The 26717-nt window shown below is 42.5% G+C and overlaps 2 protein-coding genes across 14 annotated transcripts in view; one reads left to right on the top strand and one right to left on the bottom strand.

Moving 5' to 3' along the window:
• LOC127005820 (cytosolic carboxypeptidase 1-like) overlaps nucleotides 1–26717 on the bottom strand; it is an 86454-nt gene that overhangs the window by 2090 nt on the left and 57647 nt on the right. For 10 of the 11 annotated variants that reach the window (XM_050874970.1, XM_050874964.1, XM_050874965.1 and 7 more), the window contains 8 exons: nucleotides 26507–26663; nucleotides 25755–26005; nucleotides 25253–25381; nucleotides 24694–24872; nucleotides 4106–4193; nucleotides 3832–3993; nucleotides 2706–2882; nucleotides 1439–1557 (listed from right to left, as the gene is read on the bottom strand). In XM_050874970.1, coding sequence (XP_050730927.1) covers nucleotides 1439–1557; nucleotides 2706–2882; nucleotides 3832–3993; nucleotides 4106–4193; nucleotides 24694–24872; nucleotides 25253–25381; nucleotides 25755–26005; nucleotides 26507–26663 — 1262 coding nt within the window. Of the gene's footprint in view, nucleotides 1–602; nucleotides 713–1438; nucleotides 1558–2705; nucleotides 2883–3831; nucleotides 3994–4105; nucleotides 4194–24693; nucleotides 24873–25252; nucleotides 25382–25754; nucleotides 26006–26506; nucleotides 26664–26717 lie in introns of all 11 variants that reach the window. The other variant, XR_007758937.1, reaches the window with a different exon arrangement.
• On the top strand, nucleotides 15370–24089 carry LOC127005821 (L-selectin-like). 3 transcript variants are annotated; one of them, XM_050874972.1, is made up of 5 exons: nucleotides 15370–15675; nucleotides 21237–21422; nucleotides 21636–21759; nucleotides 22251–22394; nucleotides 23188–24089. In XM_050874972.1, exons 1-5 carry the CDS (start codon nucleotides 15618–15620, stop codon nucleotides 23810–23812), a joined length of 1137 nt encoding a protein of 378 aa, XP_050730929.1. In that variant the 5' UTR covers nucleotides 15370–15617; the 3' UTR covers nucleotides 23813–24089. The 3 variants fall into 3 exon arrangements, with proteins under 3 accessions (XP_050730929.1, XP_050730931.1, XP_050730930.1); XM_050874974.1 differs by having other exon boundaries at nucleotides 15384–15675; nucleotides 22251–22403; nucleotides 23188–23336; XM_050874973.1 differs by lacking the exon at nucleotides 15370–15675 and adding an exon at nucleotides 20548–20610.

Below are 26717 nucleotides of genomic sequence, written 5' to 3'. Positions count from 1 at the left end.
AATAAGTGTCAAGGTATGACTTGTGTTTAATAATGAATATATCTCTCAGAGGCAGACTCTGAGGATCACTAACTCAAGGGAGCCGTTCATATGGCTTCCTGTGCAACAAGTGACTGAACAGTATACCAACATCAGCAACATGAACAACTTCTATACACTCATGTGGTAAAACAACTTTCTTTTCAACAGAGGGGCTTAAGACCACAGAAATTCTTTTATTTTTTTTTTTTTTTTATTTTTTAGATTTCCAAAACAATGTGATCCCATTTCCTTATAGTTTTTTTTATGTTTTCGCCTCTTGCCATTCCTCAATCAATTTTTTCTTCTTATTCTGAAGTCCTTGAATCCTTTCTTCCTTTTCCCCACATTCTACTCATTTCCATCATCATTTACTCTTTTCTCTTTCCTTGCTTCAGTTTACATGTGAGATGGCATTTCAAGCAGCCACCTTGTCATCTTCCTTCTCTCCACCATAACACAACCTTTCTCCATGTACCACCACGGCAGCAGTAACCCCATCACGATGCTCCTTCCTCTTGCAGCCCACCCCATACCTCCCGTCCTCCCTCCCTCCCTCCCTCCCGGCCAGCCCAGCATGTTACCTGAAGAGGGAGTGAGGTGAGCCCAGCTGGTCACTGCTCAAGGCTTCCCTTAACACTAATCACCACCATCACTACCACTATCACTGTCAGCTTCCACATCATCCTCATCACTAGGAGAAAGAATATTACCAGATGCTGTGTCAGTCACTCATGCTCCTTGCTCAGGGAAGTCATGTGTCATGTTTGCAAAGCAACTCTTTCATGGTGAATAACTAACATTGTCAAAATGTACTTAAAGAAGGTACTACTCTCCATGATAAATTAATATTTATGAATAATGCAATGAAATGCATCATAAAAAGGGATGTGCTGTGATTTCAAGCTATAATCAAAGGAAATAATTCTGATGGGCAAATCATTAACTGAAATAGTTCAGGAAGAAACACTGGATATTGAAACATGTTCATGGTGGCATTATAAAAGATACATATAAGTAATAAGTAGTAGCATAAACATGAAACTGAAAAGTAACTGGCAACAATTTTACTTTACAGCAACAAGAATTGCAACAAAAGTACCTGTGTTAGCAAAAGAATAAGACAACCTCCTGTCTCAGCAGGAAAGAAAATTTGTGCACATAAAACCAATGAAAGAAAATAATGAAGTTAACAAATGAAGAGAAGAAAGAATAAATAAGAGACAGATACCCAAGAAACAAATTATCATATTGGAGATGCTATAGGTGTGACTGTACAGAGCTGTGACTGTGGAACTGGCCACGATCTCTATGGAAATCAGATACAAGGCCTATGATCCTGTGTAACTATGAAGCAAAATAAAGGCACAAGCTAAGCCAGCAAGCAGAGTCCCAAAGGCAGCACTGGGTGGCTCCTTACCTGCGAATGTCCACTTTGAGCTGATCTGGCCGTTCCACGGGGCCGGATGCAAGGTAGGCCAGCGCCCCACACAGCTCCTCGCCAGATTCCAGAAGCTGCTTGGTGCTCAGGTGGTTGTTCTGTGCAGCAGGACATGGTGAAGTGACATGTTCTGGACTCAGGGATGTAATTTTTATGGGGGGCTAGGGGGGCTATAGCCTCCCCAATGTTTTCTATATATCAGTTACCCATTTATGATAATTTCTCTTATATTTTTGCTTGCCTTGTTAAAATTCACAAGCATATATAGCAACAATCTGCTCTCTAGCCACTGCTGACTTGATTGTTGGTAGCACTGACAGAACTGTTGTATATATCATGAATTTGGTTATTATGTCTGTCCATTGTCTACTTTTATGCAACCTCAACTATTGTGAATTTATTTGTTCGCAACACACATGTAAGGCCAGTATCACACACCCCGACTCACTTGTACGGTTACCATTTTGTTCCTCCCCAAAAAGTACCTTAATACCCCCTCCCGGATGGGCCCACCAGGAACGAGATAATAGATTACACTTATGTTGTAGGGTTTTCAGAACAGGTTGGTCTGAATTGGGTTGGCTGAGGTGTGCCGACCTTGTTTGTAGAGGTAGTGAAGTAGACGGCCTGTTGCTCGTTCGCGTGTTCTATAGCAGAGTGTGCACTGAGGTGTTATTACCGCTGGGGCTCACAGCTGACGGATGCGTGCACGGCGGGCCAGAGCCCTTGTGAGCTGGACGCCGGTAATTTTACCGGCATCCCAGAATATTCTTTTACACGGTTCGAAGCGAATTTGAATAGCATCTGCTAATTTTGGACGCTTCGCTTCGCTCCCAGATTACCTTCACCTCCTGGACAACCCTTAATTCATAACAACAACTTAGTAATCAAGCTATAACTGTAGCACTGTGATTGGCTGGGTGTGTATGGGCTGGTGGCCCTGTTAGCAGTGACCATCGTCATAATCGAACTTTAAATCAGTACTGGTTGAAACAAACAGAGTAACTTGTGTGAAGTTACAGGTGCCAGCACTATTGTTTCCAATACATATCACACCATTTTCAGCTGACATATCCGTGCAAGTCTTCCTTCTGCACACAGAGTTGGTCAGCTTTACCAATAAACACACCAATAAGTCATTCATTCATAAGCATGTACTAATGAGATAAGGTGCAAGATTAGGTACATTATAAATCCTCTATGAGCACAATGTAAAGAGATATAAGGCAATGGATGGAAGCCTCACCTTGTATGGTCCTTGGTCACAGCCACAAGTGGAGGCCTCCATGGTGTATGACATGGGGATGTTGAACTGCCTCCACACGGCCACTCGTGCTGTGGCCTCCCTCGCCCTTTCTATTAGGAAGTGACAATCCCATAGAGAGAAGGTCCTCATGCATGCCTGAGCAAGGTGTGGCAGCAGCTGTGAGGAGATATATTCTAGTGAGTACCTAACATTCAAGTTTTTTACAGTAGGTGTGACAAAGTCTAGTGAGTACTTTATATATGACTTTTTTTACTGTATAGGAGAATGGCCAAGGGCAAAAGAAGAAAAAAAGAAGGCCCCAACATGTTTCTCCCGCAAAAATGATAAAAGAAAAAACAGGAAGATGCAGAAAGAATGATCATATTAAATTTCTACAGTGCTTTAATACTCCAACAGTTATTAAGTCCAAGGAATGGCTTCTGAGTTTAATGATAAAGGTACACAGAGAAGGTCTATGGCTGTGATTCCCTGTTCCAAGGAGATAAAGAAGAGGACTGGCAGCGGTAACTTTCCGAGTCATCTTTTATAATGTTTAGAATACTGCTACAACAATGGCCTGGGACATATGATCTTATTACAAAGACACATACCAGCAAGGAGTGATTGGAGCACAAAAGCAATTAAAACACAGCAGTGAATAAAGACATTAACCCGGTAGCAGCGGGGATCATGTTTCTTAATGGTCCCTCCAAGTGAGAAAAATGAGAAAAAATTACCCCTCACACAAACCATTTCATAATATATATCAAAGCATTTGTGATCATATTATGTATCATCTATTTTGGGGGGTAAATATCATGGCACAAATTTGGCCCGTCGCTGCTACACGGTGAAGCCACAAATTTGGCCCGTCGCTGCTACCGGGTTAAAAGCATGCAACAATTACTACACTCTGGAAGCAAGACCTTTGAATACAATCACAAAGTTAATGTACACAGATAAGTAGTTAAGCGACCACAGCTAACACTGAGAACTTATTTCCAGCCATCTAACCATCTAACCCTCACTAATAAATCTTTGCACCTGTCTGTCTACATAAAAGAGGCTTACTTGGGTACAATGACACAAAACATATGACACATGAGCCCTGATAGCTGTGACTCACCCTGTAATCTGGATCGTCCTGCACCTCCCTGTCACCGGGCCACCACGACTGTTGGTAGGAGCAGCCATACATGAAGACGTTCTTTTGGCACGAGTGGCCGTGGAAGTCACAGAACACACGCACCTTAACCTTGGCCACCGAGCGCAGGTACTCCAAGAGGGCCTGGAAGAAGAAGATGGTTAATTATTTTGTGTTAAGAGTTTTATGTTCTGCAGTGAGGATTAAGAGGGAGGATGGAGGGGGGGATGGGGTTGTCTGCCTGGCCCTCCCTTACCTTGGCGTGATAGATGGTGGGGTGCAGCGTGGGGTTAGGCTCCCTCCACCGCCTGTTGAGGTCTTCATCAGTAAGGCCACAACGGTGACTGCGGGAGGAAGGGAAGATCAGGAGGAGTGTGTGTGTTTTTACCTGATAGAACTCTGTGTAAGGGAGATCCCACCCTTGATAATATGGCACTAATTAACCATGATAAAAATAAATCAATAGCAAAAGCAGCAGCAGCAGTATTACTATTATTAGTGGTAGTAATAAGAGCAGAAGTAGTACAGTCTATTTTCTGAATGTCTGAAATAAGCTCAACCTAGTAGGCAGGACAAGATGCCAGTATGATCTTCCTTCAAACTTATTGGTTGAGAGAAATCCATGGAAAGAGGAAAATGACAGGTCTTCCTTATAGCATTATTAATGCATTAAACATAAGTGTTAAGGTTAGTGGATCTGTCACTCACATTGACATTGACCCACATACATATTTACACAACGCAACACAGTCAATGTACTCGTAACACACACATCCATAAATACCAAACATATCACACTAACACTGACGCATACAAGCACTCGTACTTTCCACGTACCATACGTGACTGGAACAGCCTCAAAAACAGATTTTAGACTGCGGTACAATAGACGCATTCAGAAAACAAATACACACTCACTTGTCACCACAACACATCAACACTAACAATGACACTTGATTCACTTCCCTCCCCTGCACACACGGCTACCCCATCCCCCCAACAGCCAACAATAATAGGCGTGTTATGGTGCCCTGCGCATTAAGAATCTAAATCCAGCAGACCCAGAAGATGACAAACAAAACAAGACAGTAACAGAAAAAAGAAAGATAACAAAAAGAGAAAAATGAAAGAAAGAAGGAAGAAAAGTTAACGATACTCAATAATAATTATACAGTACCAGGGAAAGGAAGGGAGAGGCTAGTGGGGTAGGGAAGGGAGGCAGGGAGGAAAGGAGGGAGGGAGGAAGGGAGAGAAGGGGGGTGAAGGTCAGGGCCAAGATAAAAACAAGCAGAGAGAGAGAGAGAGAGAGAGAGAGAGAGAGAGGTGAAAATTTGATCTCAACTGACCCGGACTTTGGAAAAACCAATTACTTCGTCTCTCTCTCTCTCTCTCTCTCTCTCTCTCTCTCTCTCTCTCTCTCTCTCTCTCTCTCTCTGTGTGTGTGTGTGTGTGTGTGTGTGTGTGTGTGTGTGTGTGTGTTGTGCCTTCTTCCAATCCCATCCCTTTCCTCTCTCATCTTTTTCTCCGATCCTCCCCTTCCCCTCTTCCTCCTCCTCCTTCTCTTATAGCTCCTTCTCCTACTCCGCCTCCTCCTCATCATCCATTCTTATTTTAATTCACTCTTTTCCAGGTCCTCCTCCTCCTCCTCCTCCTCCTTCCCATAAACATCTCCTCTACCCCTCCCTCCTCATCCACCTGTTTCTTCCTCCTCCTCCCCGAATCTTCTCTTCCTCCTCCACCCGTTTTTTCTTATTCTTTCTCTTCATTCACTACCACCTACGATCCACTCTTCCTCTTCCACCCAATTCTTCTTATTCTTTCTCTTCATTCACTACCATCTTCTACGATCCTCTCTTCCTCTTCCACCCCACCTCGTCCTCTTGCCATACCTCCTCCTCCTCCTCCTCCTCCTCCTCCACATGACACAAGATCCGGCACGCCCTTAGAGGAACTGTCGCCCAAATAAGAAGAAAATAAAAGAGAAAGAAAAAGTTAAACCCACTGGTATACACACAGTCTCTCTCTCTCTCTCTCTCTCTCTCTCTCTCTCTCTCTCTCTCTCTCTCTCTCTCTCTCTCTCTCTCTCTCTCTCTCTCTCTCTTACGGGTTAATAAAGAATAATGTTGTGCAGGAAAATGATAAGAAAAAGAAAGTTTAGAGGAAGGAGACGAGAAAAAGAAAGTTAATTAAAACGGGAGAAAATAAAGAAAAGGAGAAGGAAGAAAAAAAGAAAAAGAAAAAATGAAGAATGAAAATAAAGGAAGAGAGAGAGAGAGAGAGAGAGAGAGAGAGAGAGAGAGAGAGAGAGAGAGAGAGAGAGAGAGAGAGAGAGAGAGAGAGAGAGAGAGAGAGAGAGAATGTGGAAAAAAAATAAGCGAGGAAAAAAAGAAAAGAGAAGAGGATGTACAAGGAGAGGATAAAATGAAGCAACTGTATGAATAAAGGATATGAGGAATAAAATAATAAGACAAAAAATAAAGGATGATTGAAGATGAAAGTAAAAGTGGAGAGGGACAGGACGGAATAAAAGGGAAAGGAAAGAAGGAGATGATAGAAGATGAGTGAGGGAGGGAAGGACAGGTGGAGGGAGTGACTTTAAAAGGTAGACGAGGAGGAGGAGGAGTGGGAGGTGGAAGAGGAGGAGGAGGAGGAGGAGGAGCAGAAGGAAATGCGTTGGATAGTTTCCGTTTCAAATTTCGTAACTTCTTGCTGGAAAATGTACTTGAACGCTTAACAGAAAACGAAAGTAGCTACCCAAGGTTATTATTATTATTATTATTATTATTATTATTATTATTATTATTATTATTATTATTATTATTATTATTATTATTATTATTATTATTATTATTATTAGTTGTAGTAGTAGTAGTAGTAGAAAACTATTAACTAAAAAATGGGAAACGATACCAAATAAAAAAATATAGAAAACTTAGGAGAGAGAGAGAGAGAGAGAGAGAGAGAATAAGCGGCCTTCAACACTCCTCTTCGCCCTTGCACACACACTTAACACACACACACACACACACACACACACACACTAAGTCGTGATGTATGCAGTGCCAAGACACGCCCTCGATATGAGTTATGAAGGGACAGAATGAGGAAGAGTATGAGGGAAGGAAAGGAGGAAGAGAGAAAATGAGGGAGATAAGAGGTTGAAGGAAGGGAAGGAGAGAAGGGGAAAAAACATGATGGGAGCCGTAAGGGGTAGGAAAAGAGGGAAGGAAGGGAAGGGAAAAGTAGGGAAAGGAGGTAGAGAATAAAGGAAAAGAAAGAGAAAGTAAAGGGATTTGGGATTAAGAAAAAGAAACAAAAAGAAGAGTAAAAAGAGAAAGATAGATTTGGGAAGGGAAGAACAGAGAAAGGGAGGAGCAGGAGGAGAATAATAATAATAGAAGGAAAAATAAATATATAATAATGGAAAGAAAGAAGAGAAATGGATGAAAGAGGATAAAAAAAAAAACATAAAGGAGAGTAATGAAGGGATGAAAAGAGATGAGAAGGAACGGGGAGAAAAAAAGGGAGAGAGGAAGGAAGGAGATAATGAGGGAGGGAAGGGAGATAAAAAAAGGAGGAGGGGGGTGGAAATTAGAGAAGAGGAAAAAATAAGGAGGAAGTGAATAAGGAAAAAACAGAGAAACAGAGAAAAAGAAGAGAAAAATGCGAAGAAATTAAGACACACAGGGAGACAGATATAAAGATGAGAGAAAAGAAAGGAGAATGAGGAAAGGGAAGAAGAAGAATGGAGGAAAGGGAGACGGGAAAACAGATAGAGAATTAAGGAAGGAATCTAGGAAAAGAAAAACAGAGGAGACGCGAAAAAGATATGAATGGGAAAGGAAAGAAGAATGAAAAGAAACGATGGAGGAAAAGGAAACACAAAAAATAGGAAGGGAAAGAGGGAATTAAGATGAGATAAACTTATATGCAAAAGAGAATGTGAAAATTAAACAAGAAAGCAGGAAGGTAGCTGAAAAGGGCGAGTGAAAATTAAACAAGAAAGCAAGAATGTAAAATTAAACAAGAAAGCAAGACTGTAAAATTAAACAAGAAAGCAAGACTGTAAAATTAAACAAGAAAACAAGAATGTAAAATTAAACAAGAAAGCAAGAATGTAAAATTAAACAAGAAAGCAAGACTGTAAAATTAAACAAGAAAACAAGAATGTAAAATTAAACAAGAAAACAAGAATGTAAAATTAAACAAGAAAACAAGAATGTAAAATTAAACAAGAAAACAAGAATGTAAAATTAAACAAGAAAACAAGAATGTAAAATTAAACAAGAAAACAAGAATGTAAAATTAAACAAGAAAATAAGAATGTAAAATTAAACAAGAAAGCAAGAATGTAAAATTAAACAAGAAAACAAGAATGTAAAATTAAACAAGAAAACAAGAATGTAAAATTAAACAAGAAAGCTAGAATGTAAAATTAAACAAGAAAACAAGAATGTAAAATTAAACAAGAAAACAAGAATGTAAAATTAAACAAGAAAACAAGAATGTAAAATTAAACAAGAAAGCAAGAATGTAAAATTAAACAAGAAAACAAGAATGTAAAATTAGACAAGAAAACAAGAATGTAAAATTAAACAAGAAAGCAAGAATGTAGCTGAAAAAGACCGCAGAAAACAGCAAAAAAGTCGAGTGGGTATATACGCCAAACCACGCATTCCTACAGCGCGTACTTCCGTCTCTTCGACCTCTAAGTGTGTGTAGAAAAACGCCCTCCCGTGATCACCCAGGCAGGCAGGTAAACACACACCCAACCATTATCCAGGTAACCAAAAACTTACCTCTCCTGGACTTCCCCAAGGTAGGCCGTTATTCCCATAGCCTTGAGGGGGATGGGAAGCAGGTAGTACATGCAAGAGGGGTGGGGGGGCTGGCGTGCTTGTTGGGGCATACTCCTTAGTGACCAGCGGGTAAGGATGGCCGGTTTGTGATTTTGCAGTTGTATACGCTGTTTTTTTTACGTAATGAACAGTGAAGATACTTACGAAGAGAGAACTGATCGGGGACTTCATAAAACACACGTACAAGCGCAACACACACACACACACACACACACACACACACACACACACACACACACAAAGTAAACGGATTTTATGTTTATCAATTTGTCACCTCTCTCTCTCTCTCTCTCTCTCTCTCTCTCTCTCTCTCTCTCTCTCTCTCTCTCTCTCTCTCTCTCTCTCTCTCTCTCTCTCTCTCTCTCTCTCTCTCTCTCTCTCTCTCTCTCTCTCTCTTATCCTTTTAAGAAGTAATAATTAAATATAAAATGCGTATTGCTTCTATTGATTTTTTTTTCTACTACTACTACTACAACTACTACTACTACTACTATTACTGCAACCACCACTACTGCTCCCACTCCTACTACTACTATCACTGTTGCTAATATTCGTCCTAAGGTTTGCGTAACGTGATACAGCGTGACCTGCAGAGAGTGAAGGAGGTTGAGGACGCAGCAGAGTTAGGGCAGACAGAGATGAGAAGGTCGGGGAAGGCCGCGGGAGGAGTTGCTGAGAAGGGAGAGAGGGGGCAAGGAACGGGTGACGAGGTGGTGGTTGGGCGAGACTGGGACCGACAGGAACGAGGGAAAACGCCACAGAGGTTGGGTGAGCGAAAAATTTAACCCCTTGAATGCGGATTTCCCACAGTTAGACCTCACCAAGCTACTGGAATGGAGCTAAAAGTGGCTGTTACAATTCAATGAAGAAAAATGTAAGGTCCTGCACCATGGGAGGGGATATCCAGCACACCAATACCACATGGGAAACACTCCACTATCCATCACAGAGGCAGAGAAAGACGTGGGAGTATAATGTTACCAGGCTACCAGGGAAGGACAAATCCGTGCCAATCGCAGCGGACGGGTTAAAGCAGGAGACTGGGATGGGAGTTTAAAAGCTGTAGGAAAGAAGGAAAGGAATACGGCAGACAAAATTAAAGCTAAGGTGGAAGAATGGGAGATAATGGGTTAGAAATGGACGTCGGACAGAAGGAAGGGAAAGAGATTACGACGAGGCACTTTGGGAGGAAGAGAGGAGGGAAGCGAGAAGAAGGTAAGGTGAAAAGGAGGGAAAGAGGCAAAGATGTGAAAGGCCGAGGAACTAAGAGGAATGAGACAGATGGGAAAAGTAAAAGCAGAAAAGAAGGAAGAAAAGAGACGTAATGGCAAATAAGAAGGAGAGGAAGGAAAAAGAGAAGGTATACCAGTGAATGAAGAGGAGGAAAGAGACGATAGGACGAAGAGGAGATGTAAAAGCATGAAGGTAAAAACGAAAAAAGAAGAAAGGGGGGAAGGAAGAGAGAGAGAAAGAAGGAACCGGCGTTGGTCATATGAGAGGTTTGGGACGAGGATAAAAAGAAGAAAGATATGAAAGATGGGAAGGAAGGAAGGAAGGAAGGTGATGGGGGATGGAAAAGAGAGGGAAATAAGGGGTTGGAGCTGACTAGATGGGAGAGTTGTGATATGGATAGGGACAAAAAGAAGGGAAGAGGGTTAAAGGGTGAAGAGAAGAGAGGAAAAAAAGGGTATTATGAGGATGAGAAAAGAGATGATAGGGGAGATAGGAAGGAAAGAGGGAGGGGGGTGTTGAAGGTAAGGGTGGGGGGGGAGGGATGATGAGGGCCAAGGGGGGGGGGGGGGTAAGCATCATGTGTGTGTGTGTTTGTGTGTGTGTGTGTGTGTGTGTGTGTGTGTGTGTGTGTGAAGCTCACCGTCTGGGGCAGCGTTGAGGTCACCTTCGTCTCTCTCTCTCTCTCTCTCTCTCTCTCTCTCTCTCTCTCTCTCTCTCTCTCTCTCTCTCTCTCTCTCTCTCTCTCTCTCATATCCTTTCCTTTTCTTTCCTTCCTCCTCCTCCTCCTCCTCCTCCTCCACCCTCTTCACAAGTTGTTTGTTAAGGGTATGGTGAGGGTGAGGGCGGGGTAGTGGGTGGGTTGGTCTTTCCTTCCCTTTTTTGTCCTCTTCATACACGCTGTTTTATTCTACGCCTTTTTACCTATGCTTTTTTTTCCCCTTCATATCTTTTCTTTATTCATAAGGGTAGATGGTTCGGTTAAGAAATGTGCGGTGTGAAGCTCAAAAGCGTACAGTGTGTTAAGGATCTTGGTGTCATAATCGCGTCAAATCTCAGCTTCTCACAGCAATGCACTGACGCAGCAAATGAAGCGAAAAGAATGTTGGGCTTCATCAGTAAACTTCTCACTGAAAAATAAAGATGCAATACTGCAAATACTGCCCTTATATGATAGGATAGTCAGACCTCACCGAGCATGTGAATGACATTTTTTAATCAGGTTTCCAGCGTAGGGCAGCCAAAGATGATCTCTCTCTCTCTCTCTCTCTCTCTCTCTCTCTCTCTCTCTCTGACGCAGTAAACCTTACGATGAAAAGCTTTTGCGTCTTAACATGGCCTCTCTTGAGAAACGCAGCCTCCGAGGGGGACAAGTCGAATGTTTTCAAATATTTGGTGGATGAATCCAAATTGCGTATGATTGATAATGCGTCACGACAGCGCTTAAGTGTTCTACGAGAATCGAATAAGCTTCAGTCTTCAGTAGTAGTGTATCAAGACTAATCAATCTAAAAACAAGCTCGACCGCCACCTCTTCCACCTTAACATTCACTAAGGCAGAAATTCAGCGTCTTGGTGGCTGCTTCCTTCACTCTCCTTCACTTACTTAAGCGGCAGACCACCTAGTCTGGCTCGCAAGCACCGTGTGGTCTGAACATCTATGTAAATCTATGCAAATTTTGGGGTTGGGGCTTTCCTCTCCTCGTTTTTTGGACACTTCATATACTGCTTATATTTGCACTTCATTTTTTTAGCTATCGTTCTTTTTTCATATTTTTTTATTTGTTCGTTTCTATGGGGTTGGGACTTTCCTTTCCTTCCCTCTTTTTTGTCCTCCCTCCAATCCCTGTAATTAGATGTACTTCCTATTTCCTTTCCGTATCTTCTTCATATTTTTTGTCATTCCTTTTCTGCGGGCTGGGTCCTGTTTCTCCTTTTTATCATATCATTATACACTGTTTATCTATGCACGTCATTTTCTTTTTCTTTAGCCAGCGTTTCTGCTTCACATTTTCTTGATTCTATTCTACTGGGATGCAATTTTCTTTTTTTCTCTTTTTTCCAGCTTTTCCTAGTTTATTGTGCTGATTTCGTACTTTTTCTTTTCTTTAATTGATTTTTATTTTATTTTCCTTTGTTCGTTTCTAGGGGGATAGAACTTTCCATTTTTTAGTTTTATTTCAGCTTCTCTTTATCTATTGTGTTAATGTGTACTTTCCTTTTGTATGGTCCTATTCATTCTTCACATTTTTCTTTGATATTTTTCCTGCGAATGGGGTTTTCTTTCCTTCTGTTATCATCCTACACTGTGTTCATCATATTCCTGTTAGGATTTCCCCACATTTTCCTGTTTCTTTTCAAGCGTGTTTTTTTAATTCTTTTTTCATATTTCTTCGTTTTTTTTTGCTCCTTTGTTTTTCTCTTCAAATTTCCCATAATAGTTTTTTTTTTCCTTTCTAGTCTTTCCAGTTGTTTCTTTGTTCTCCTCCCTATCGTATGGTTACTTTTCTCTGTCTGTCAAATAACTTTTCCCTTTTTATCTTCCCTGGTATACTTGTTTTTCTCCTTTTTCGTGGTAAGTTATTTTTCTCGAGACTCTGGTATACTTGTTTTTTCTCCTTTTTCGTGGTAAGTTATTTTCTCGTGACTGTCATATATCTTTTGTTTCTTTTTCTGTACATTTATCTTCACATTTTTGCGGTTAAAGTTCCTTCCTGCACGCAACCCCGTCTCCAATGACACCACCAGAGCATTGACCTCACCACCACCACCACCACCACCACCCCTACACCAACAACCACTACCACCACTGCTAACAATACCAACACCACTAAATCACCACATAAAGCTAATCGCTTCCATCAACACCAACCACTGCCAACCCTCATCACTAACGCCCACGACCACCATCAACACCGCCATCACTATCGCCGCTGTCATCATCACATTGTAGCCAACACCCACACGCCAGCGAACCCACCACCACCACCACCTTATCTCTTGCATCGCTTCCCTCACTACCTTAACACTCACACGCAAGCACGCGATCCCAAACCTCATTTATCTTTTAAGGCTTCAAGCGAGAGAAAGCCACGATAAAACGATTGAAAGACTGTACACGTGTGAAAATTAATCCGAATCGTGGAACAAGGCCATAGTTGTTAATAAAGATAAATAAACTATATCGTAGAAGTTATTATGAAGTGTCCTGTGTTCTTTGTGGTTGATATATAAGTAACGAGTTGATGAACCTAACTTAAGCTAACTAAGTAGATACCTGACCAACTGGCTAATAACCTAATCAATGACTAACTAAACACCTTACTAATTGCCTTACTAAATGACCACTGACTAACTGACGAACTAACTTACTAACTAATTAACTAAATGACAGACTGACTATTGACTAACTACCTAACTAACTAAACTAACATGCTTAACTGGCTTACCAACTAAATGAATAAGTAAATAAATAAATAAATATACCTAGCTTAGAAAAAAAAAAATTGCTATGGACTGAGAGGCAACGACGTAAAGAAAACGAAGGGACGAGGAAACGATGGGATACCTATTTATACGCTTTGGTGTCTTACGCGGCGCCTCCTTAATACCTACACACTATTCTCCGCCTTTCCTCGCTCTCACATCAAGACCCTGACGTGCCACACCATGACATCAGCATAACAGCACATCAGCGGCGGCGGCATCCAGGCACCTGCGCTGGGAATTTCCTGTCGGGGCCCAGCGGGGTTGCCTTTGGCGGGGAGGGGCAGGGAAGGGCGGCACACACGGGGAAGGTGTCCACGGCGGGGTGCAGGGCCACACACACACACACACACACACACACACTGAGCCACGTCGCCGTCTCTTGTCGCTCCGAGGGATAGGAAATGGCGATCAGCAGGTACTTCATAACGTGACTTTAGATAACTCGAACATTGGCCATTGAAGTTGTCATAATACGATCAAATGATGTTCCTTGATGCCCTGGGGATGACACACACACACACACACACACACACACACACACACACACACACACGTCTTCGTAGCATTGACCTTGCCCTTACGAGACGAAACTGTCACCACTTGTTATACTCTTAAGCGTTTCTCGATCAGGCTGCTGACATCAATATTAGGAATGGTGGCAAAGGCTTTAGTCATGTATAGTATGGTAATTTAGGTGTCCAAACCGACCCTCTCACCACTACAGACATATTTCGTTAAGGCTGCTGCTGGTGCTGTCCGCGAGCCTTATAGGGACAAGATGCAGCGGGGAGGTGAATACAGCGGTAGGTCCGGTTGAGTCATAAGTCCGGTCAGCCTCCTCCTCTTCCTCCTCCTCATCCTCGCCCACGTCCACGCCTAAGAAATTGTGATGGGCCCTCAGGCACCTTACACTTCCTTGTCAGGACCGCCGCCGCCCATCTCTAACCCACGCCCAAGGAAACGTGATAGCCCCTCAGGTACATTATATTTCCTTATTGTCAGAACCGCCGCCGCCCTTCCCTGCCCACGCCCAAGGAAACGTGATAGCCCTTCAGGCACATTATATTTCCTTATTGTCAGAACCGCCGCCGCCCTTCCCTGCCCACGCCCAAGGAAACGTGATGGCCCCTTCTAGTACCTTATAGTTCCTCTTCGTCAGAACCTCCGTCGACCCTCCCTAACCTATACCCAAAGAAACGTGATGAACCCTCCAGTACCTTGCAGTTCCGCCTTATCAGAACCACCGCCGCCCCTCCCTAACCCACGCCCAAGGAAACGATGATTCCTCCAGTACCTTGCAGTTCCGCCTTATCAGAACCACCGCCGCTCATCCCTAACTCACGCCCAAGGAAACATGATGTTCCCTCCAACATCTTGCATTTCCTCTTTCCCAGAACCGCCGTCAACTCTCTCTCAAACCCGTCAGGCTACATAACAAGGTCACGACACACGGTAAACACAGCATTACGTAAGATTTGATGTATAACGGGTTGTGTTCCAGGGAAAAACAACGGTTCACGGATATGCCCTCGCTGAGCCGACGCGTGAAAGGAAGATTTCACTCAATAATCATTATCATTCAACACGAGATTCGCCGTAACATACCGCATGAACCTAATGGACGGATCACGTGTGTCCTAGGAAAAGTGAATGGTTTCCGGTTTGGGGTCTATGCGTATACATGTAAGACGCTCGGCCTTCACACGGCAACAACAATTATGCAAAGGGAGGGCACGGGAGGCACGCCCTTTTATTGCTCAGCTACAGAACGCATCGGCGAGGCACGCTGATCACTTCCCTGATGCCCGCTCTTCCTGCTGTTCGCCTGGGAGGAGGAGGAAGCGCGGGAGGAGGAGAGGGGATGGGTATGGATGGTGGGCGTGAGGAAGACCGGGAGGAGGAGAGGGGATGGGCATGGATGGTGGGCGTTCCGAGCGGAGGAGGACGAGGAGGAGGAGGAGGAGGAGGAGGATGAGCGCCAGGCAGGTATCGGTGGGTGGGACGGTCAAGGACAGAGTCGGCGGGAACTCAGGGAAGGTAGTCACTTAGTTGGTCGGCAGCGTCAGTGCAACACACACCGACACACACGCTGCGCCGCTGACTTCTTCCCTTCGTATATAAACCGCTGCACGATATACGTAGACTGGCTAAGTACGTCTCCTGTCCGACAGAAAACTACAGACAGACAAGATGTGGCGGCTGGCACAGAGGGTGGCCTTACTCTTGGTCTTCGCCTCGCTATCAGCTGGTAAGTTAAGGAATTGTTGGACAAGTTTGTACATATCTCATTAACAGGCGAGTGGGCCAAATCCTGTGGCTTTTACCGTACAGCAAAGACGGCCACATTTTCCCATGATATAAAACCCCAAAAAATGATGCATAAAATGCATACAAATGCGTTGATATATATTATATAAAATGTTATGTAGGTCATGATTTTTTTCATTTTTTTTCTTTTGAAGGCTTTTTAAACATGAGATCAGCTTCAGGGGTTAAAAGACACTTAAGCTAATGACACAAGGAAAAAACAAACAAACCCATCAGCAGAAACTATAGAATTACGCCCCTTTGCAAGAGGTAAGGTTGGGTGTATACACTATAACTGCGCGTAGCTGTGGTGCTCGTCTCCGTACCATTGCCCCTTCAAGCCTGTGGTGCGTGAGAACCCATTACCCCGCGACAAAGGCCCAGTGTGAAGTCCGGAATTGCCACAGTTTACCTTCCCCAGGTACCCATTTACCGATCAAACCGAAGGGGAGGATGAACAGCTGATTGAGCACCCGGGCCCGTGGAGTCGTAGTTCGGCACGCTGACCACTACATAAACAATCTCACTTTAACTGTCTTTTTCTTATCTTCTGAGCATTTCTAATTTTTGTTTTGACTATAACTTCTTTCTTGAAGGGAATGGAGTGGAAAAAAAATCGAAAAGTATTAATTTACGCTTATTCACACATTCATCCCTCATACCCTCTTTAATTTATTTTTCTAATCGGTCCTCCCATCCTTATAAACCCTCCATCGCATCTTACGTATCTCTCGTGACTGAATCTCCGTCATGAAGGGAGTTGGGTATGCCGAAAAATATATACCCATTTCCACCTATTCACACGCTTCATCCTTGTTATCACCAGAGTTGCCAGATTATCGTATTCACCACATTGTATTTATAATTTTTAAGCGTCAAACTCTCGTAGCTACACAAATAACGAAAGAATATTAAAGTTGGCGTTAAAACTGTTATTTACTGATGTTTGTTTGTTTGTTTTTGCTATAGATATCAGTCAGAAACTACGAAAATGCAATACGGTGTGTACGATAATTTGGAACGCTGGTTATCACCCTCCATTCATCCTTCAAACCCTTCTAGCCTTCCTTCGTATCTTCAGTATCTCTCGTGACGCCTGTTCACTAAATCTTCCTCAAGGCGAGAAATACTATTTACACCTCAACATTTCATCCTCGTCACCCATCTTCACTTTCACATCGTTTTCGCAGCCTCTTCATCTCATATCTTAGTTAAATATCATGACGCTTGCTTTCTGATACCTTCTTTGTCATGGAGGTAGATGATCCGCGGTGAAAAGTGCCTATCTGAACCTATTCCAACACCTCGTACCTATTCCACTCCCTCTTTACTTTCCTCTCATACTTTAAGCATTTATCACGAAGTTTTCTCTCTTACATCTTCTTTCTCATGGAGGTAGATGATCCGCGGTGAAAAGTGCCTATCTGAACCTATTCCAACACCTCGCACCTATTCCACTCCCTCTTTACTTTCCTCTCATACTTTAAGCATTTATCACGAAGTTTTCTCTCTTATATCTTCTTTGTCATGGAGGTAGACGATCAGCGGTGTAAAATGCCTATCTGAACCTATTCCAACACCTCGTCTCGGCGCATTCCACTCCCTATCTAACTTTCCTCTCATATCTTCGGCATTATCATGACGTTTTCTTTCTTACATCTTCTTTGTCATGGAGGTAGATGATCAGCGGTGTAAAATGCCTATCTGAACCTATTCCAACACCTCGTCTCGGCGCATTCCACTCCCTATCTAACTTTCCTCTCATATCTTCGGCATTATCACGACGTTTTCTCTCATATCTTCTTTCTCATGGAGGTAGATGATTAAAGGTGAAAAATGCCTATCTGAACCTATTCCAACACCCCATCTCGGCGCATTCCACTCCCTGTCTAACTTTCCTCTCATATCAGGACACCTCTCCTCCCGAAGTTGACCTTTCTTTTGGTCACCTCTTTTGATTCTTTGTAGGAGCAGCGATTAGCGGGCTCTTATTTTTATTTTTTATTATTGTTTCCTTTTTGTGTGCCCTTGAGCTGTCTCCTTTGTTGTAAAAAAGAAAAAAATCTTAGGCATCTATCACGACGTTTTCTCTCTTACATCTTCTTTGTCATGGAGGTAGATGATCAGCGAAAAGTGCCTATCTGAACATATACCTACACTTCATCTCGGCGCATTCCCCTCCCTGTCATCCCACCCTCCTTCGTTCCTCTGAGATATTAATTCCACCGCGGCTTCTTATGGGGCGTCATTACGAGGTGAGGCGAAGAGCAACATCCACCTCCCAGCGTTCCCAGTTTATCGTACTCAAAGCATCGTATCTTTCGGCTTCCCCACAACTATTGCAAAAGGAAGACACCAGTAATTAACCATTTCAACGATAACTCTAAATAAATCTAACTATTGAGGTGGAGGAGACAGTTTTAGGGTCGGAAACTGGGAAATATGAGAGGCTGAGCACGACACTGGCAACGCTGACTCACCCCCTCACGGACACGCTTGAGACGTCGTGACAGCCAAGGCCAAGGAGTGACGCGCGGGATTACGGGGAGTCAGGGATGCGCGTGGTGGGACTCGACCTTTAATAGTGTCTTCCATTTAACGTAACCTGTTTCTGGGTCGTGATCTGTAGAGTCCCTTGATAGATAGAGTTCCGACAACCTAAGATTTAGACGCCATTATTGGTCCTGTTGTCCCCACGAGAGCGTGTGATAGCGTTTGAAAAGCACGGCGAAAACAGGCACAATAATGGCGTCCAAATCTTAGGTAGTCGGGACTCTATAAGGGACTCTACAGATCATGACCCAAAAACAGGTTACGCTAAATGGAAGACGCTATAAATACCTTGCTGACGATTAGGTTAACATCTTCATTTTTGGAAAGATTAGGATACCGTCTTTAGTTGTGGAAAGATTAGGATATCGTCTTTAGCTCTGGAAGGATTAGGGGTCGTATTTTAAAACATTTCGTCGCCCAAGTTCACATATTTGACATGGCTTTCGTAGGAGCTGTAGGCCTTTCCTGGGGTAGTTTTATGACCCTGGTGGTAGTTTGACCCTTCTTCTGTGCCATGAACCTTAAAAAACACTCATGAAAAGCAGATTGATCCCCTCTTTAACCTTTAGAAATAGTTGATGTGAGAAGCGATGGTGTCTTAAAATTTTGGAAGGATTAGGAGCCATCTTTAGCTTGGGAAAGGTTAGCAATACTGACTTCGATTATGGAAGGATTAACATTTTAGATTGCTGTTTGTTTTAATAAGTTTCACTAGCGGATGTTGGTGATGTTATGGTTCTGACTGACGATTGTTAATACTAATGGGTTTCGAATGCTGTCGTTGATGATTCTCAAGGGTTTTAAATACTGAAAATCAATCTCTGGAGAGTGGATGCATAAAAAGTTAAGAATCATGGGGACAAATTATGTATAAAAAAGAAAGAAAAAAAGAAAATATCATGAGAAGAGAAAAATAACGTGGCGCAAAAAAGAAAAAGTAGAAGAGGAAGAAGAAGAAGAGAGAGAGAGAGAGAGAGAGAGAGAGAGAGAGAGAGAGCATCTTCCTTCCATAAACGACAGTGTGCGTGTGTGTGTGTGTGTGTGTATGTGTTTAGCATAATCAACGCCACGAGTTGTTTGTTTATTCTCTTTGCTTTCAAGAATTCTTTCCTTTCTTTCTTTCTTTCCTTCCTTCTTTTTTCCTTTACCATGACACACACACACACACACACACACACACACACACACACACACGCAGGTAATGACTTTGCATATTTCAGTCACGTCAAGACCACGTTAAGGACAAGTGGCCCTGACGTCTGAACATCATCGCGTTGTCATCTTTCCACCGAAGGCCACGAGTTAGGGAGCGGCAGACCACCTTCACTATTGTCGGGCTCTTTATTAATTTTGCAAGACGTTTTCTATATCTATTTGATTGATTGATTGATAGTTTATTGTTGCAAGTAAACAACAAAGAAGAAGGGAGGAGCATGCCATCCCAACCCCCAGGCAGGACAGTGTGTGATTATACGACTAAGGATACTTGTTTAAATAGCACCAGGAAACTAAAAAGATACAATGGTACGGGACAAGTGCTATTTTTGATGTATTAATTTTGGATATTAGTATGACTTTTTAGCGTTTGTTTTAATTGATTTGTTTTACCACTTGTATGGCGTTTCATATCTCGGTTTTGTTTTTATTTGTTTTAGAACTTGTAAGACGTTTTCTATCTCGGTTTAACATTCATTTGGTTTAGCATTTGTACTTAAACCTTATGAATAAATTAAATACTTTTTAGATTGTTTTCCAGTAGCATAGTGTGAAGAATTAACGCGTACCCTTCCTACAAAGAAAGCAATTACTATTATCTAAGTATTACTTATTTTCATGTCCTACGAGTACTTTATATATATGATTATGAACGCAATACGAGTTTGAAATTTCGTCTTTCGTACAAGTAAGAGGTAAAACTGGGTGCATACGTAATAGCTGCGCGTGCCTGCTGTGCTCATTTCCGTCGCATTCGCCCTTTGAGCCTAGGGTGGGAATAACCCGTTACCCCAGGACAGGCCAGCGTGAAGTTTGGGATATTCACAGTTTACCTTCCCAGGTTTCCCCAGGTACCCACTTATCGACCAGCCCGAAAGGGAGGATTAACAGCTGGGCGAACTGCACGCCGACTGTCCGAGCCATGATTCGAACCCGAGCCAGCGGATTCGTAGCTACGCACGCTAACCACTGCTGCTTTCTTTCGTAGCTATACAAAATCTCTCTCTCTCTCTCTCTCTCTCTCTCTCTCTCTCTCTCTCTCTACCACCTCGTTAGGGGGTTACATGCTCCTTCAGGCCTGTACTTCCCACACTCCTTGGGGGCAGCGGTGCGTGCAAACCCTTGACTTGTCTGAGGCGCTGTTAATTTTAAACTGTGTTATTATCTGTCTCTGGTCAGCGAGGCGTGGAACTTAACAACAAACCAACCTGAAGGACTTATTGTTTTGTCTGTTTAAATAACCTTCAGGACAATCTGGCTGGTTCTCCGTGGTTTGTGTGTTCATGCATTTTCTCTGCAAGGCATTAGCGACACGTGGAAAAGTGACCTTGAGTGTTTTCGCTAGTCAGTGTTTTCTTTCCTGGATCATTTATGTTTGTCATCGACGCGGAAAAACCATCAATTTGGCTGGTTCTCGGTGTTACTTCGGCACTTCTTAACATTTCTCAACCATACATACCATACACTAGAAAGGTATATATTTAGTAACCGGTGACCTTAAGGATTCGCTGTCATCCCTGATTTAAGGGAAACTTCGTGATCCTTGATACATAGCAGCGTGGATCCCAAAGACCAGCCCATTTTTCTCACTTCTTTGTGTTTCCAAGTATACTAACTCTCTTCATGCACCAATAGGATGTAGATTATGATTTTACGGTATTTTTAGCGTTTTTTCCTATTTTGTGTGGAAACGAACTAAATGATCAGTAACAAAGCCATCTTCCTCGTTCTCAGGTCAGCGCAGCGTGGAGACCATTGACCTGGCCGGCTCCCGCTACTTCATTTCCCAGACGTCGCCCTACGTGCCCACCCTCAACTGGTTCCTCGCCTACCAATACTGCCGCACCATCGGCATGGAGCTCCTCAGTATTGGCACTGCGGAGGAAGCCGAGCTCATCACCTCCTACCTTGCCGCCAACCGTGAGTGAGGGGTGTTGGCGAGACAGACAGAGGCTTTTGTTAGATGAATTGTTGGCTGGGTGGTTGAGTGAGAGGGATGGATTCAAAGCTGATTATGTGCCTTCTAACAATTTGAAACAGGAAAGCCTTGTTGGGAGGTTCATCAGTGACTTTCCTTGCATGTTTAAAAAGGGAACGTGTTGTTTAGACTAATACAAATCTTTTTCCTTCCAGGTCTGAGTGACACTGACTACTGGACGAGCGGGAACCAGCTTGGGTCACATCACTGGATGTGGATGGCCACCGGCGAGCGATTCAACGGCTCCTTCAACTACTGGGCCGCTGAGGAGCCCTTCACGTAGGTGGTGCACAGCATCACTATTTTCATCATCAGTATCATTACCATTTTTATTCTCCTCCTCCTCACCATCACCACTGTCACCTCCCTCATCCTCTTGTTCTCCTCCTTGTCATCACCGTCATTGCCATCACCACCTTTCTATTCTTCTTTTCCTTTCCATCAGCACAACAAAATTTTATCATTATCATCCAAATTATCATCATCACCCTCCACCTTCTCTTTCTCCTTATCATTATCATCATCATCATCATCATCATCATCATCAGACATATCATCATCATCACCATCTATAATTAAACTCGGTGTGTTATATCTACCTAGAAATCTCTCCTGGCTCATATAAATGAGTGACTGCAATATAGTACTTAATACATGATATATATATATATATATATATATATATATATATATATTTATATATATATATATATATATATATATATATATATATATATATATATATATATATATATCCCTATGACCTCCAGGAGCAAACAAGGCAACTTGTGCATGAGTGCCAACAATGGGGCGTGGGTGCCACAGAGCTGCATGGATGAGAAGTACTTCATCTGTGAGCTGACGCGGTGCTTCTTTGTCAACTTCGTGAGCGCCAGCCGCAGCTCATCTCAGGGGTAAGACAGGTAAAGTTTATAGGTTCCCTGCTTCGTCTTTCACTTTACTCTGCTCGCATTAACATTGAAAGTAAGACTCAGCTATGCCAGCCCTTTCCCATCATTTACCAACCACATGCAGCGTGAGTTTAGGAGAGGGCATGGCTTGCTCATGGATTGGTCAGTGATATGCACTTATAATAGTGAAAAGGAAGGGCCTTATTTTATAAGTACATGTGAACAGAGTACACATTTGCCTGCTTAACTGTCACATCATTAACCACATTCACTGTAAGGCCTTAGAGTAACTTGGCTCATTTTCTCTTTACTGATACAGAAAACTATTTCTTGCATGGGTAAGGACCCCCTGCATGCATGGATGAATAAGGTCTCTATTGATAAAGCCTTGCAAAAGGATCAAACTTTATGTTGAGTTGACCATAACACATTCTAACAATCAACAAATAGACTTTAGTATGTTAATAGCTTGCATGAAGTTTTGAAGATGATGATCATTATTAAGAAAGAGCTGCACAGTATAGGATGTGTTTAGCTTGATTCCTTTTTCTGTATACAGTATTTAATTGCCTGATTATTTCCATAGCCCCTGAATTAAATTTGATGTGTCTTCTCTTGCTGTTGTGCATACACTATAGCCTCGCATACTTAAGTTTTCTCAATCTCTCATCCTTTTTTAACTTTCATTTTAGAGGGCACTTTCCTTTTAATCTACTGCTCATTGCTTTAAGAATGTGTTGATACAATGTAGTTACCTTTCTTGAACATTACAAAACATTTTATTTCCCCACCCCAGCGCCCTGCCCACCACACCCAGGATCCCTCTTCGCAGAAACAAGTCACCTCCTCGCCCCATCGCCAGCCAAGCTCAGAGCCCCACACACCAGCCACAGCAACAGAGACAACCAGAACCAAGACCACAGCCACACAGAGCAACAGCAGCCCAGAGCCAAACCCGTCAGCCAGGCACTTCTAGCTTCCCACAACCCACCGTGACACCCGACAGAGGCATTACTGCGACAACACTGGACCTTACAACTTTTGAAGGAGATACTTTCCCTACCACTGGAGAGCCTCCCAAGACAATGCCTACACCCGTTCCTGAGGAGCTGCCTGAAGACACAACAGACCACGTTAAGATCATGCCAGGAGTGAACCTAGACTTGGATCGTGCAGTCCACAACAACGAAATAATCCACTCACGTCCTATCAACCCACCCACTATCAACCCACTACAGCTCCTTCAGCCTCCCACACGAGAGTTTTCCACATCCTCTTTCTCCCCCTCCCCATTCTCATCTCCCTCATCTCCCTCCTCTATCCCACTACAACCAGAAGCCTCCTCTAACTTCACAGTAAGAAGGCCTCTCAGCAGAAAGGAAACATTCAGTTGGGCCTTTCTGGATCAAGGGTCAAATTGAAGTGACAAAATGAGCTTCAGATTGCAACGTCCACTTTAAACAACTTCCTAATAGCATTATACGGTGCCATGTGTTGTTGGTTTTCCATAGTTTATGTGTTGAAGATTAAGGAGTGCTGTTAACCTGCTACTGTGCCATGGGAAAAGTTGTTATCCATCTCCTTAGTTCCTTGGTTTATGCATGTTGAAGGCAACGGACTGCTGTGAATCTGTTGCAGTGACCTGGTTAGACTTGTTAAGTTCCTCCTTCAAACATATTACACCCAGATGTTTTTTTTGCCTGATTTTCTTTATTCCTTACGGTGCATGAATAAGTCTGAGCATTGCTTTATCTGGTATCTAATTCCCTTCAAGCAAATGATCTTTTCACTGTGGTAGACAGCTCAGATATTTTTCATTCTTTGTACAGCATAATAATTAAATATGTAATACAACTTGGCTCACACATTCAGCTCAGTAAATACAAAACATAAGAACTCCATAAATACAATATATAAAGAAAATATATGAAGAGTGTACTCATTTTCTGCTTTCTCAAAAGGGACTGACTATCTTATACAATGGTAGTACTGAAGACCAGACTGTAATATTCATTTTCCATGGATGACTTTTTCTGTTTTGTGTGTACGTACAAAAAGTACAACAGACTAAAGACCAAACATTGATGGCATAAAGAAGAGGTACATTATATGGTGCTTCAGGAGAGACTGTAGCTGCTTCATCACCATTATCATATAAAAGAATTTTTTCCCAAATGTATGGTGGAAAAAAAAAGAAAAAAAAAAGAAAGAAAAGTGATGATGGAAATAACATAACAGTGGGAAGAGAAACAACTTCTGAAAGAACTGAACAGAGCATCACAGTAGGTGTTCCAGTACTCACTTTCCATGGATGACTCCCTCAGGGTTGAGCATGGGCACAATTTTGAAGATAAACTTGTCCAGCAGGTACCGAGAAGTGGATGACTCCTTCAGAAGCTGGTTCAGGACGCCCTCCATCACCCACGAGGCATTGCTCTCCCCGGGGTGCACTCGGGCCGTCAGGAAGATTACCTCTTTGTCCTGAGGAGGGAAAAACTTACATGAAGAAAGTGACGCACGTAAAATCTCAATGTTCTAAGCATCTAAGCTCATCCTGGCATTACATATATAACAGGCAAACATTCACTCTTTGTCCTGGAGAAAGAAAAATGCCACTCATGTGAAGACAATGACTTATTTGTAGGTTTCTGCATCTTCAAGTTACCTGAATGAACTTTACTAGCATTGTGTAAAAGGTAAAAAATTATCCATTCTTTGTCCTGGAGAAAGGAAAATCCCACTAGTATGAAGATAATAGTAATCTTTGGAGTTCACACTCAGCAAGTTATCATACCTTAGGCAATACTAAAACACAAAATTAAGACCTGATAGAGGCCGCTCATGAATCCCAGGCACCTTACCTTAATATTATCTTTTGAGGTAATGGTTAACAGAGGCACTGGGTTGCCATTCAAGGTGTGGCACAGGAGCTGGCTGCTGTAGAACACATGGCTCGGCAACTCTTTGGCTTCTTGGCGGGAGAGGTAAGCCTAAAAAGAGATAATAACAATATAAATAACAAGCAATACTTTCCTGAAATCGACTTGTACTCATTACAAATTGAAGCTTGTTAATTGGTGTTCAGGAGACAGCAATAAAGATGAAGATGAACCAAGGAGTACACACACATTCAAGACAGATGATAAACATATTATTTAAAATCTTGATATCTTTTACCCTAGAAACCTCAATCTTTTGCTAAAGAGTATAGAAATGGCAAGATCAAGTTAAAGTTAGTTGCAATCTGGAATACTGTGACCAAGTTAAAATTATGAATGCAAAGTCCTCTGTACAGCTCTTGGCTAGCCTATGTGATAATTATACACCATGAGTTTTTAAGTTTAGAGCAGCATCAAGACTTGCCTTTAGACGGGTATATGTGTAAGGGTAGTGGTAGGCAATGTAGCAAATGTCATGGGAGTGAGGGAAGACCACAGTGAAGGTGGCTGTGTAGTAACAAGCATTTGCCGCCTGCCTCTTGGAGCGAGTGGTGTCGTGGGACTTGGGTATACGGGAGAAGTGATTCTTGTGGTAACAGATGTCGTAGCCCGTGCGCACCCACATGGCCCGCCCCTCCGAGGCTTCCTGAACACTGAACATCACAGGCTTCATCCCTGAGGAGTGACAGACAAACATTTGAAGGAGATTCTCCATTTTTACTGCATACAAATTTGGATCAATCTCTACCAGGGCTCTAAACACATTAAATCATCAGCACCGTCATAATCAGAACTATTACTAAATGAGTTAGAAATAGTTGAGATAAATATTTATAATCAAAGAAGAATGATTGCCCAATTAAATGAGCAACAAAACAAATTCACACACAGTTAAAGTATTTTCATTCCCAACACCAAATACTGTCCATTGTATATATATTTGTCATGATAAAAGCTTAAGATTAGACATTTAAGTTTACAAGGTGTACAGTCATCCATTCTTTTTTGATAACCTTTTCCCACTCCAGCCTGTCATTCAGCAGCCTCTTGTATCAACAGTATCCATTCTACACTCTCTCAAAACTCATTTACTTTAAAATAATTCCTCCATCATATTCTAAGGCCCCTGGTGATGGGGAAGCTGTGACTTCAAAACTTTGTGCACATCAAGCTTACCAAAATTGAATTCACTGTTGGGCTTCTCATTGTTGATGATATTGAAGATGTAAGGTGTGTTGGCCTCCATGTTGCTCACTTCAAAGTAGAACCACTGGTAGTGATGCGCAGAGTTGACGTCAGCATTCAGGATCAAGTCATACTCAGTTTTGGAGGCCTGGCCAAGGAAAAATGATTTGGCTTTGGTTAACCCTGTAGCAGCGGGGATCAT

Source organism: Eriocheir sinensis, chromosome 31 (assembly GCF_024679095.1).
Source record: "Eriocheir sinensis breed Jianghai 21 chromosome 31, ASM2467909v1, whole genome shotgun sequence".
NCBI lineage: Eukaryota > Metazoa > Arthropoda > Malacostraca > Decapoda > Varunidae > Eriocheir > Eriocheir sinensis.
This window is presented reverse-complemented; position numbering and strand designations above follow the sequence as displayed.